The following is a 12,411-nucleotide window of genomic DNA, read 5'->3' on the forward strand; positions in this document are numbered from 1 at the left end:
ATTAGGAAAAAATGGCCCCATTATCGACTCCCTGTATACTTTCCTCCAATCAAAGAAACATCCATCCGTAGAAACTATAAGCAGGAGTAGGCCATTCGGCCCTTCGAGCCTTTTCCACCATTCATTTTGATCAAGGCTGATCATCAAATTCAATATCCTGACCCCCCTTTCACCCTATATCACTACTGACTGCTTCCAACGCCACAGCCAAGTGTATATCAAATGTGGGAAGCCCAACCGTTTTGTTTTTCGTAATTTTTATAAGATATTCCAATGCCTAACAGTAATAACATTTTCTCACGGGATAAATCATGCTCAAGTTTCAGGTTTTACTTGTGTTGGGGCATGTTACAATGTTACATCAAGCTGGGACATGATGCTTACGCTCTCAGCACTGTGATCAGCTAATCTTGGCAGGGACCACTAACTCATCGACAGAGCATGATCAGAGGTCAGAACCAATCAGCGTTGGCCACCTCCGCAAATGCGTTTAATTAACCAATGAATGTAAATGGGTGTTCTCTGGAGTAATGAATAATAATGACTACATAAGAGAGGAGGAGGCTGGTAACATCATGCAAGACAGAGTAGGAACTCCTAATGAACTCGTATGCTTGTACCAGACCATGAAGTGTTAGCGAATTCTTGACCCTAGTACGAAGTTACCACCGACCCTTCAATATCAAATGTTTCTAGTTATAAGGCACTTCTATCAAATGCCACTTGCGATCCAGATCTATATCAACTGCACTAACTTCATCAACGTTCTCCATTCAATCTGGTTAATCAGATGTGGGGTGCATTTAACAAATCTGTGCTTGCCATCCCCTATTAACCCCTGTTTCGCCAAGTGAGAATTATTTTTGTCCTTGACAAAGGTCACTTGTAATTTTCTTAGCACAATAGACTGATTGGTTTATAGTTTCACTTAATCCACATCCGTTTCAGAGTTTTAAAATTCAATTCACATCTGTAAATGAACAACTTTAGGATAGCAAAGTGAAAATCAATTGAGCTTGTCTTTAGTAGATAGTCAGGTGGAGTTGAGCCGAGCTTGAGTAACTGAATAGCATGGCTATGGACATGTCCCCACCCACACAACGATGATCCTCCACAAAACACGAAGATTTTATTCAACGCTTAAAGACCCGCATTGTGATTGTTACTTACATCCACCCGGAAATCTTCCAGACGTTTAAATTTGCTGAGGTATTCCTGAAGTTTTGGCTCAATGTCCAGATTTTTAGCTTTTGAATACTTTAGATAGGCCCAGAATTTCTCTAATCCATACAGTTGCCCTAATATGTCAAACACAAAACACAGAATATAGGCACATTCATCTAGAACAGTCTAATGTGTTTAAGCTACTCACTGTACTAAACAATTTACAAGTTGTGTTTAATTGTCTAAATCCACCTACTAACATTCTAAAACTAATCAACAGCATAGGTACATTAGAGGTAGTCACAACCCTTAAGCCTGCTCTACTATTACATTAGATTTTGGTTAATCTGTATCTCATTTACCCACCTCTGCTCCATATCCCTTTACCCACCAAAAATCTGTCAACTATCTTAAAAGCTCCAACTGACCCAGAGCACTTGCAGTCTTTTGAGGAGTGAGTTACAGAATTTTATCAACCTTTGTATCCATCTATAATACAGAATCATAGAATTGAATTCCTACAGTGCAGGAGGCCACTTGGCCCAATGAGCCTGCATTAACAATTCCACCAGGCCCTATCCCAATGACCTCATGTATTTATCCTGCTAATCCCCTGACACGAAGGAACAATTTAGCATGGTTAGTCAACCCAACTCACACATCTTCGGACTCTGGGAGGAAACTGTAGCATCTGGAGAAACCCATGCAGACACAGGGAAAGCACGTCCACACAGGCAGTGACCTGAGGTCGGAATTAAATCTGGTTCCCTGGCATGGTGGGTGGCATTGCCAACAACTGTGTCACAGTGCCACTATATCACTAACATATTAAAACTAACCAGTAACACACAATCTAACCAGTAATCTAACTACTATGGGTAGCACAATAGTTAGCATTGCTGCTTCACAGCACTAGGGACCTGGGTTCAATTCCAGATTTGAATCACTGTCTGAGTGGAGTCTGTACATTCTCCCCGTGTACACATGGATTTCCTCCGGGAGCTCCGATTGCCTCCACAGTCCAAAGATGTAGAGGTTAGATTGACTGGCCATGCTAAATTGATCCTAATATCGGGGGATTAGCAGGGTAAATACGTGGGGTTATGAGAATAGGACCTGGGTGGGATTGTAGTCAGTGCAGGCTCAATGGGCCAAATGGCCTTCTTCTGCAATGTAGGGATTCTATGATTTTATCATGTTCAAACTAACTAATGTGCAAACTCGTACAAAACAGAAACCCAAAATTAGCCACTAATGCATTAAAACATACTAAATCAGATCATTAAATGGCATGGATAATATAATCACTGGAGGATAAGTTTATTATCTTTCAACAAAGTTGCTTATCGAACCACCAAGATGGAAAAATCTAACTACTAGTAAAATAAATGTCACCAGTAACATGCTAAACCTAACCATTAATATGTTAGAACTAAGCATGGAGACAAATCTAACCATTAATGTGCTACACCTAAACATGCTAAAACCGATCACTAATATATTCACTCCCAACACATAAAATATAACATTAGCAAATATTAAACACAGAACATACTCATGCAAGTACACAAAACAATCTTGTGATAAATCGGAAATCAAGCACAACTGAAATTATTTGGGGGGTGGTGGAAAGAGTTGCTGCAGCCTTATTTTAAACCATCCTCCTTCTAGTGAGAACATGGATTCACATTGCTGGGCAACCTCATCATATGTAGCCTCAGAAGTACAACAATAAGCCACAGTGTGAGCCCAGTGGACTGCAGAACTCACTACTAAAAATGGCAAATTTTTCATAATTGTGGCTTCATAGCTGCGCCAAATCCTGGCCTCACCTGATATCCAAAGACATTGTTCAGCAGGACCATTAGTCACTTCTCCATCTTAACAGTGAACTGCAGGTTCATGAGGGAGGATCTTTTGTTCAACGTACCACGGATTAAGCATAGGTTATCTCTTTAGTTTTTTTTGTTAGTGTCACAAGTAGGCTGCAATGCAGTTACTGTGAAAATCCCCTAGTCGCCACATTCTGGCACCCGTTCGGGTACACTGAGGGCGAATTTAGCATGGCCAATGCACCTAACCAGCACGTCTTTTGGATTGTGGAAGAAAACTATGCCGACACAGGGGGAAAGTGCAGACTTCGCACAGATAGTGACCCGATAACTTTGGCTGATAACTTTACTTTTAAACATATAATTTTCTCCGAGGCTGCCTCACTTGTTAATGGTTTGCCTCTGGGCTTCTGAGTTCATGAGGATTTCTGCAGCAATTCAAAACCTAGAAGAGCAAGATATCTGAAAACTAATAGCCACCCACAGCATCATTCCCAAGGAAAGTTGACGTAAAACATTAGATTAGATTTGATGCAAGAACACCGTACCTGCTTCATAATCCATGATGGTTTCTTCCTGGAAATCCTTGAAGATCTCCGGTCTAAATTTCCTTTCAAGGCCATAGCTATAATATCTGAAAAGGCACTCCAGTCCATATCTATGACAAAGATAGCAAAGAGGCAAACATGGTGATAATGGTTTGGAAGAACCAGAGATAAATACTCCAATATTCTCCAACATTGTGCTGGGACAGGTGGTGGCCAGGACCACAGGCACAATAGCACAGCTTCCAACAGCACACCAATCACAAAATTCATTTAATAATGAAAGCTGTTAGTAATGACAGGTTGCTAAGCTTAAACCCACAAATAGTCATTTTCAGTTTGGTATAATCCTCACTCATGAGATAGCCATAAACATTTAAACACAGAGGGCAATCTCCATCATATCTGTGGGCTCTTGGCCAGGACCCAAAACTGATCCTACTGCTCCACGCTCTCCATTGTCCCAAACCTTCCCATGTTTCAAATATTTATGCAATTTATCCTTAAAAGATTCTGTAATTTCCAACGCAACTATTTCCTGCGGAGCAGCATTCTCCATGTGGAACAAAAGCAAAGACATGCACACGCACCAAAACACTTTCCTTTCAGATTCACGTCCGTGTATCAGGTGCTACTTTCTAGTCTCTTTCTAAACTGCTGAGCTCAGTGTTGCATTAAGAGTGAATAAATAAGAAAAGGGCTGGATCCTGTTATTGAAGCGAATCACAGCTGCATATAGTTACCTATATCCTTCTTCCCCATCCTCAACAGATAATTGTCTGAACTCTTCGTACATCTTCTTGTTGAAATGATCTCTTAGGAAGAATGACCAGAATCGGAAGAGCGTGTTCATTTCCTGAGATTGACCGATTCCCAACCTCTTGCGCTCTGTAAATGCGAAAACAATGCATCAATTGGCCATTGGTGCAAAGAGCAGAGCAATCACAAAATCAGAAACCTGGAAATTAACCACTGGGGGGGGACACGTCACATAACAACCTAAAGTATGGGGAACTCATCAGATTGACACATCACACTACAAACTTGGAAAATATTTTCGGTTTACTGCCACCATCCACATGCAGAAGGATCTAGATAGGCTGGGCGAATGGGCCAGGAAATGGCAAATGGAATTTAATGTTGGCAAGTGTGAGGTGGTCCACTTTGGTAGGAAGAATGGTAGGAAGGACTATTACTTACGTGGCGAAAAACTGCAGCAGGCGACGGTGCAGAGGGACCTCAGGGTCCTTGTGCATGAGTCGCAAAAACCCAGCTTGCAGGTGCAGCAGGTGGTCAGGAAGGCGAATGGGATGCTGGCCTTCATAGCGAGGGGGATTGAATATAAAAGTAGGGAGGTCTTGCTGCAGCTGTATAGGGCATTGGTGAGGCCGCAGCTGGAGTACTGTGTGCAGTTTTGGGCGCCGCACCTGCGCAAGGATATTTTGGCCCTGGAAGGAGTGCAGAGGAGGTTTACTAGGCTGATACCGGAGTTGAGGGGATTGAACTATGAGGAGAGGCTGAATAAACTAGGCTTGTACTCGTTAGAGTTTAGAAGAATGAGGGGAGATCTCATTGAGACGTATAAGATGATGAATGGGATGGATAGGATAGAGGTGGAGAGACTCTTCCCGCTCCAAAAAGACAGTAGGACTAGGGGGCACAGCCTCAAGATAAAGGGGAGGCGGTTTAGAACGGAGTTGAGGAGGAACTTCTTCACTCAAAGGGTGGTGAATCTCTGGAATTCTCTGCCCGTTGAAGTGGTGGAGGCTGCCTCGCTAAATATTTTTAAGAAGCGGGTTGATGGGTTCTTGATAAGAGAGGGGATTAAGGGTTATGGGGAGAGGGCGGGAAAGTGGAACTGAGCCACAACAGATCAGCCATGATCTTATTGAATGGCGGGGCAGGCTCGAAGGGCTAGATGGCCTACTCCTGCTCCTATTTCTTATGTTCTTATGATATACTAAAACATGTGTTTAATTTAAAATGTGCACCTTCTGCATCAGGTTTGTGTATTTTGAGATTAAAATGATAACCACAAAGGCAACATTACAGATTCCAGAGAATCCACTGAACTGTTGTTCCCTGCACTGCAACATCTGTATGACGAACCCTCTGCAAGAGATGTAACATACATCTGGAAGATTGTGCTCAGATGAAATTGCCCCAATGGATCTGTTTATTTTTAGATTACATCTTGCAGAGTTTATTGGGTCGCCCTTTCCTGTTTTCGACATTATTGCTACCTGAGACACTGCTGGCCTCATCCACGCGACCAGTGTATCGCATGTGAACCTAAACAGTAACTGCGGACATGCGATCCTGCTGTGGCAACTCAACAATCAAGCCTAACCTTCATCCTTATCGTCAAACAGCTAGTAGGAACTACAACTGATTTTTTACTCACTCCTGCCCCCAAGCCCAGAAAGATCATCAGTCTTTAAGATTATTCTGCTCTGGTCAATTTTGTCAGCAAGACCCCAAGGTTCAAGCTGAGGGATTTAGAGTCTGGGTGGCTGAGTGGCACCCTGTGTGTCCTTGAAGTCATGGTACTGTGAAGATTGGTAACAACTTATATTTATAGAGCACCTTCAAAAGCAATAAAATATCACAAGGTGCTTCACAGGAGTAATATTAAACAAAACATGATAGCCAGCCCTATCAGGAAATGCTAGGTCAGGTGACTAAAAGTTTGGTCAAAGGCGTTTTAAGGAGCATCTTAAAAGAGGAAATGGAGCTAGAATCAGACTTAAGGAAATTCCAAAGCTTAGGCAACTGAAAGCACAGGAGTGATTAAAATCAGAGATGCTCAAAAGATCAGAATCAAATGAACATAGAAATCTCAGAAGTTGAGGGGCTGAAGGAGATTAGAGATAGGAAGGGACAAAGCCATCAAGACAGATTGAAAAAAGTGAGAATTCTAAAATTCAAACATTGTTTCAACTGGAGGGAATATAGTGAATGTAACTTGGTGTAGGTTAGTACATGGGCAACAGAGTTAAGTTTCGAGGACAGAATGTGGGAGACTAACTACAAGTGTTGGAGTAGCCAAATTTACACAAGTTACACAAAGGCCTGAACAGAGAGGGAGAGAGAGATGGTAGATCAGGAATAGTTTGGATTGGAGACCAAATCCAAAAGCTTCAATCCTCATTACATGTAACTGAAGGAAATTGTTGAACATGTTGAAGAAAGACTCGAAGTCAGATCTCCTATCACTTACCATTCAGGCATCTCCTACGGAACTTGTGATAAACATGCTGTGTGAATCCATTCTCTTTCAGCAGCTCATGTGAGGGATGTTGGAACTTGGGAAGAGACTGTGGGGTACAACCATAGCCTCCAGCAATCGGGATTCCCTCTGACGGACTGGCATTGGAGCTACCACAAAACACAAAATTTACTGTTGAACACCCAATAAACTGGCAACACAATCAATCATTCGACAAGTCTTCAATTGCACATTGATACTCAAATGATCTAGTCCACACATTAGTATGAAGCCAATTTCCACTGATCCCTTCCCTTCAAACTGTACCAGCTATTTATCCTCTTCAAGTGATACGGTTGTTACTCATCCACTTTTCTACTCTTCTGACACTCTCTCAGGCTTGACTCCTCCTTAGATAAGCCTGCAACTTCCCTCTTGTGCCTCTCCTGGCATTTTGTAAAAGATCAGCCAAGGCACTCAATGCTTCCACCTTACAATCAGCCACTTAACTGCTTCATCCTACTTTCTCGTCAAACTTCCTGCTCAGTATGCTGGCTGTGGACTGATCTTGCAATATCCTCCCCATCGAATTCATGCTTCTCAGGGCTGACCCTGTACACACTGCCAGTGAGGAAGAGCTACCAACACCACTCTCCACGTTGTACTACAGACTTTTTACTGTAATATTATCCTGAGACCACCCCCTCACTGTAACACTGGGGGTGTTAGTGAGATTAGAGATAGGGAGGGACAAAGCCATCAAGACAGACTGGAAAAAGTGAGAATTTTAAAATTCAAACATTGTTTCAACTGGAGGGAATGTAGGGTGAATGTAACTTGGTGTAGGTTAGTACGTGGGCAACCTCACCTCACTAACATTATCCTGAGACTCCGCCCTCACTGTAACATTATCCTGAGACTCACCCCCTCACTGTAACGTTAGAGACCCCCCTCACTGCAACGTTAGAGAACCCCGACATCATTTTAACATTACCGAGATTCCCCCCTCACTCTAATATTACGAGATTCCCCCCTCACTCTAATATTACGAGATTCCCCCCCTCACTCTAATATTACGAGATTCCCCCCCTCACTCTAATATTACGAGATTCCCCCCCTCACTCTAATATTACGAGATTCCCCCCCACTCTAATATTACGAGATTCCCCCCCTCACTCTAATATTACGAGATTCCCCCCCTCACTCTAATATTACGAGATTCCCCCCCTCACTCTAATATTACGAGATTCCCCCCCTCACTCTAATATTACGAGATTCCCCCCCTCACTCTAATATTACGAGATTCCCCCCCTCACTCTAATATTACGAGATTCCCCCCCTCACTCTAATATTACGAGATTCCCCCCCTCACTCTAATATTACGAGATTCCCCCCCCTCACTCTAATATTACGAGATTCCCCCCTCACTCTAATATTACGAGATTCCCCCCCCTCACTCTAATATTGCGAGATTCCCCCCCTCACTCTAACATTACCGAGATTCCCCCCCCTCACTGATTTGATTTGATTATTGTCAGATGTATTAACATACAGTGAAGAGTATTGTTTCTTGCACACTATACAAACAAAGCATACCGTTGATAGAGATGGAAAGGAGAGTACAGAATGTAATGAAGTTTTAGAAGCACAGAATGAGAGTAAAAGATAGAACTAGAAGGTATGCTGGGCACAGCTTGCAAGAAGCCGCCTCGCTCCGGTGCCATCTTGGATTCACTGTAACATTATTGAGATTGCCCCCTCACTGTAACGTTACCGAGACTCCGCCCTCACTGTAACGTTACCGAGACTCCGCCCTCACTGTAACGTTACCGAGACTCCGCCCTCACTGTAACGTTACCGAGACTCCGCCCTCACTGTAACGTTACCGAGACTCCGCCCTCACTGTAACGTTACCGAGACTCCGCCCTCACTGTAACGTTACCGAGACTCCGCCCTCACTGTAACGTTACCGAGACTCCGCCCTCACTGTAACGTTACCGAGACTCCGCCCTCACTGTAACGTTACCGAGACTCCGCCCTCACTGTAACGTTACCGAGACTCCGCCCTCACTGTAACGTTACCGAGACTCCGCCCTCACTGTAACGTTACCGAGACTCCGCCCTCACTGTAACGTTACCGAGACTCCGCCCTCACTGTAACGTTACCGAGACTCCGCCCTCGCTGTAACGTTACCGAGACTCCGCCCTCACTGTAACGTTACCGAGACTCCGCCCTCGCTGTAACGTTACCGAGACTCCGCCCTCACTGTAACATTAGAGACCCCCCATCATTTTAACATTACCAAGATCCCCCCTCACTCTAATATTACGAGCTTTCCCCCCACTCTAACATTACCGAGATCCCCCCCTCACTGTAAAGTTACCGAGATCCCCCCTCACTGTAACGTTACCGAGACCCCCCCCCACTGTAACGTTACCGAGACCCCCCCCCTCACTGTAACATTACCCTGAGACTCCCTCTCATTATAACATTACTGAGATTCCCCCTCATCGTAACAGTACCCTGAGAACTCCCTGAGACCCGAGATTCCCCCCACTTGAAAATTGCTGTGGGATTTCCCTCATTGTAACATTACCCGGGAATTCCTTCTGCTTCAATCACAATTAATATTAAGAGTCAAAAATGGCAAAAACAAGGATTTTTCTGCCATCCAGCATCTAACCTGAAGGAGGACGTCCTTGGCCGGTGTTCTCTTGAATCCATCACCCAACCCACGTGGCTTTCAAGTGGAGGGTTTGAGCTGTGCCTTGTTTTCCGCTTCCGAGGAGTCTGTAATAAATGCCAATAACTCCAAAACTGGTCTGAAATATTGATACAATATCTCCTGCACTTTACATACTAAAGGAACTGTCAGACCCTTTATACTCAAAATTTTGTTGCTGCCTGCACTTTTGATCACATTTTAGAATTGTCAATGAACACGAGGGTGCAAGAAGTAAGTTAGCAGGCAACTGGACTTCTAGAACATAGATAGCTCATTCCTCCTTCAGCTGAATGGATACTGTCCTTTCACATCCCCATGCCTTCAGCAGTCCAAGGTTCATGTTCCAGAATTTCCTATCAACTCCCCTCCAAATCATGCCCTATTTTAAGGCCCTCTGTCAGCCAGCTTTTTAAAACTCAACAGATGACCCTGTTTTGCGGCTTACCAGCAATTAGTGCCAGCCATGGCTCAGTGTGTAGCACATTTTCACCTGAGTCTCAGAAGGTTGTGGACTCAAGTTCACTAGAGAGACAGGAGTCCAAAATCTAGCAGATATTTCACTTCAATACAGAGGCAATGTTGACCTGTGAGAGGGTTAGCACCAGGGGGTTAATAGTGCACTGTTGGATGGCGCAATGCAGAGAGAGCGTCGCCCTGTCAGATGGGCAATACCGAGGAGTGCTGTCCTGTCAGAGGGTCAGTAATGAGAAAGTTCCACCCCACTGGAAATGCCTTACTTCAGATGAAGCTTCAAAGGCCCCATCTCAGGTGGACAGAAGAGATGAAAGTAAAATACCACGAATGTCAGAAATCAGAAATAAAAACAAAATGCTGGAAATACTCAGCAACTCTGGTGACATCTACGGGAAGAGAAACAGAATTAATGTTTCGAATCGAATATGACACTTCAAGCAAAGTTGACTTGAAATGTTCACTGCTTCACTATCAACAGATGCTACTCGGCCTGCTGAGTATTTGCAGCACTTTGGTTTATTGGACGTAAAGAATTCATGACACCATTTGAAGGAGAACAAGATAGTTGGCCTGGAGTTCTATATTTATGTTTCAGCCAATATGATTTTTAAAAAACAGATTATTTGGTCATTATCACATTGCCGTTTCTGGTGTCTAACTTTGCACAAATTAGTCACCAAATTTCCTATGCTGCAAAAATGACTGCACTTCAAAAGTACTTAATTGGCTGTAAAGTGCTTTGAGACGTCCGGCGGTGGTGAATGTAATATAGAAAGGCAATTTTCTCTCTCTTCAATAAAACTGTGATACTCCATTGGGATATTTATTGCCTAATGCACGGTGTTAGCTGAAAATCTTCACACAACTAACATTCCGGAGGATTGTCACTGAACTGTCACCAAGGTCAGTACACCCTTTACAAGAGTGAGAAATGGAGAAATAGTTGTGTTTCTATATTCAATATTTTTATGACCAAGTAATGAATCCCCTTCACTTGGGGCTGTTCCAAGCTTATTTTAACAAGTTCTTAAAAGTCCAACCCCTTGTCAGTGTCTTACCTTTGCATCCAACGGCCTCCCTTCTTTCACAACAGGGTAAAATCTGGGTGTTTGACTTGGATCCTTTAACCTAGGTGTGCGAGGGGTGCGAGGGGTCCGTGCACCCCGGTAGTTTGGTGATTCTGGTACAGTTGTTGGCAAAGATCGTGCCATACATGACACTGGTGGTTCAGCTGCACCAAAAAGTTTATTGGCCAATGCATCTGTAGGTACTGGAAACAGATATATAGTTTGTGTTAGAGTATACATTTGGCACACAGGATCATGCTTTATACTTAAAATGTTATTATTTACAATATATAATAAAGGAATATATTGTCCTTTACAACCTCTAATAACTGAATAATAGTTCTGAAACAAGGATACCCAGATGCTTTTTGCCAGATATTCAATACTTTTGAGAAGTTTTGATGAAATCAGCAAGAGGAAACTGCTCCTCTGCTTCTCCTGATGTTCCTAGCCCTGCCTTGCACCAAACCTAACTGAGAGCAATAGAGGCAGAAGGGTGGAATCTGGAAATCAATACTGACAAGCAGTTTGACAGCCACCAACAGCAAACAGACTGTAGAGCTGATCAACCTGCAAGGACCCATTCCCCTCATGACATCAGTGACACAGAATGCTACAGCATACCAGGGTATTCAGTCCATCATTCAAAGAACTATCCACCTGGTCCCGATCCACTGCTCTTCCCCCACAGCCATTTTGAGTTTTCTTCATTTTATCGCTGTTTCAAGGTGCCAGCCATTAATTGTCAACACCAGTGCAATGTCAGGTACGGATGGGGTATGAAGTGATAAGATTTCCTTACCTTGCTGGGGCCTTGGGGGCCCAGGTGGAACTTCTTGGTTTGGATCAACAGGAGGCTCAGGGGTCAGAGTGTCAAACTCCTCTCTGCTGATCATATTCAGCTTCTTGAAATTTTCCACTTCTTGCTGCAAAATAAAATAAACAGAGTGAGATACAGACCAGATGTGTGTATGTACATATCTGCATGTGCACGTGCATGTATGTTGGGTGGGGGAAGGGGAAGGAGCAGGGAGAGAGATGGACAGCACATGGAAGAGAAGGGTTGGGAGGCATATCATGTCAGCAAGAGCAGACAGCTAAGGAGTTAAGCAGAGAGCCGAAATGAGTGAGTGGATGGGCGAGCCAGCGAGCGCAGGGCGGGGAGAGGGAGGGCGAGCCAGCGAGCGCAGGGCGGGGAGAGGGAGGGCGAGCCAGCGAGCGCAGGGCGGGGAGAGGGAGGGCGAGCCAGCGAGCGCAGGGCGGGGAGAGGGAGGGCGAGCCAGCGAGCGCAGGGCGGGGAGAGGGAGGGCGAGCCAGCGAGCGCAGGGCGGGGAGAGGGAGGGCGAGCCAGCGAGCGCAGGGCGGGGAGAGGGAGGGCGAGCCAGCGAGCGCAGG

At 44.3% G+C, this 12,411-nt stretch overlaps 1 protein-coding gene across 1 annotated transcript in view; it reads right to left on the reverse strand.

The window, feature by feature from the left end:
* Positions 1 to 12,411, reverse strand: part of larp1 (La ribonucleoprotein 1, translational regulator) — a 120,602-nt gene that overhangs the window by 14,645 nt on the left and 93,546 nt on the right. Inside the window, 7 exon segments of the mRNA XM_080201303.1 lie at positions 1,171 to 1,298; positions 3,545 to 3,654; positions 4,285 to 4,429; positions 6,762 to 6,919; positions 9,434 to 9,540; positions 11,008 to 11,219; positions 11,819 to 11,942. Of these exon segments, the coding sequence (XP_080057429.1) occupies positions 1,171 to 1,298; positions 3,545 to 3,654; positions 4,285 to 4,429; positions 6,762 to 6,919; positions 9,434 to 9,540; positions 11,008 to 11,219; positions 11,819 to 11,942 (984 nt within the window).

This window comes from Carcharhinus amblyrhynchos, chromosome 13 (genome assembly GCF_965287045.1).
Source record: "Carcharhinus amblyrhynchos chromosome 13, sCarAmb.v2.hapA, whole genome shotgun sequence".
Taxonomy (NCBI): domain Eukaryota; kingdom Metazoa; phylum Chordata; class Chondrichthyes; order Carcharhiniformes; family Carcharhinidae; genus Carcharhinus; species Carcharhinus amblyrhynchos.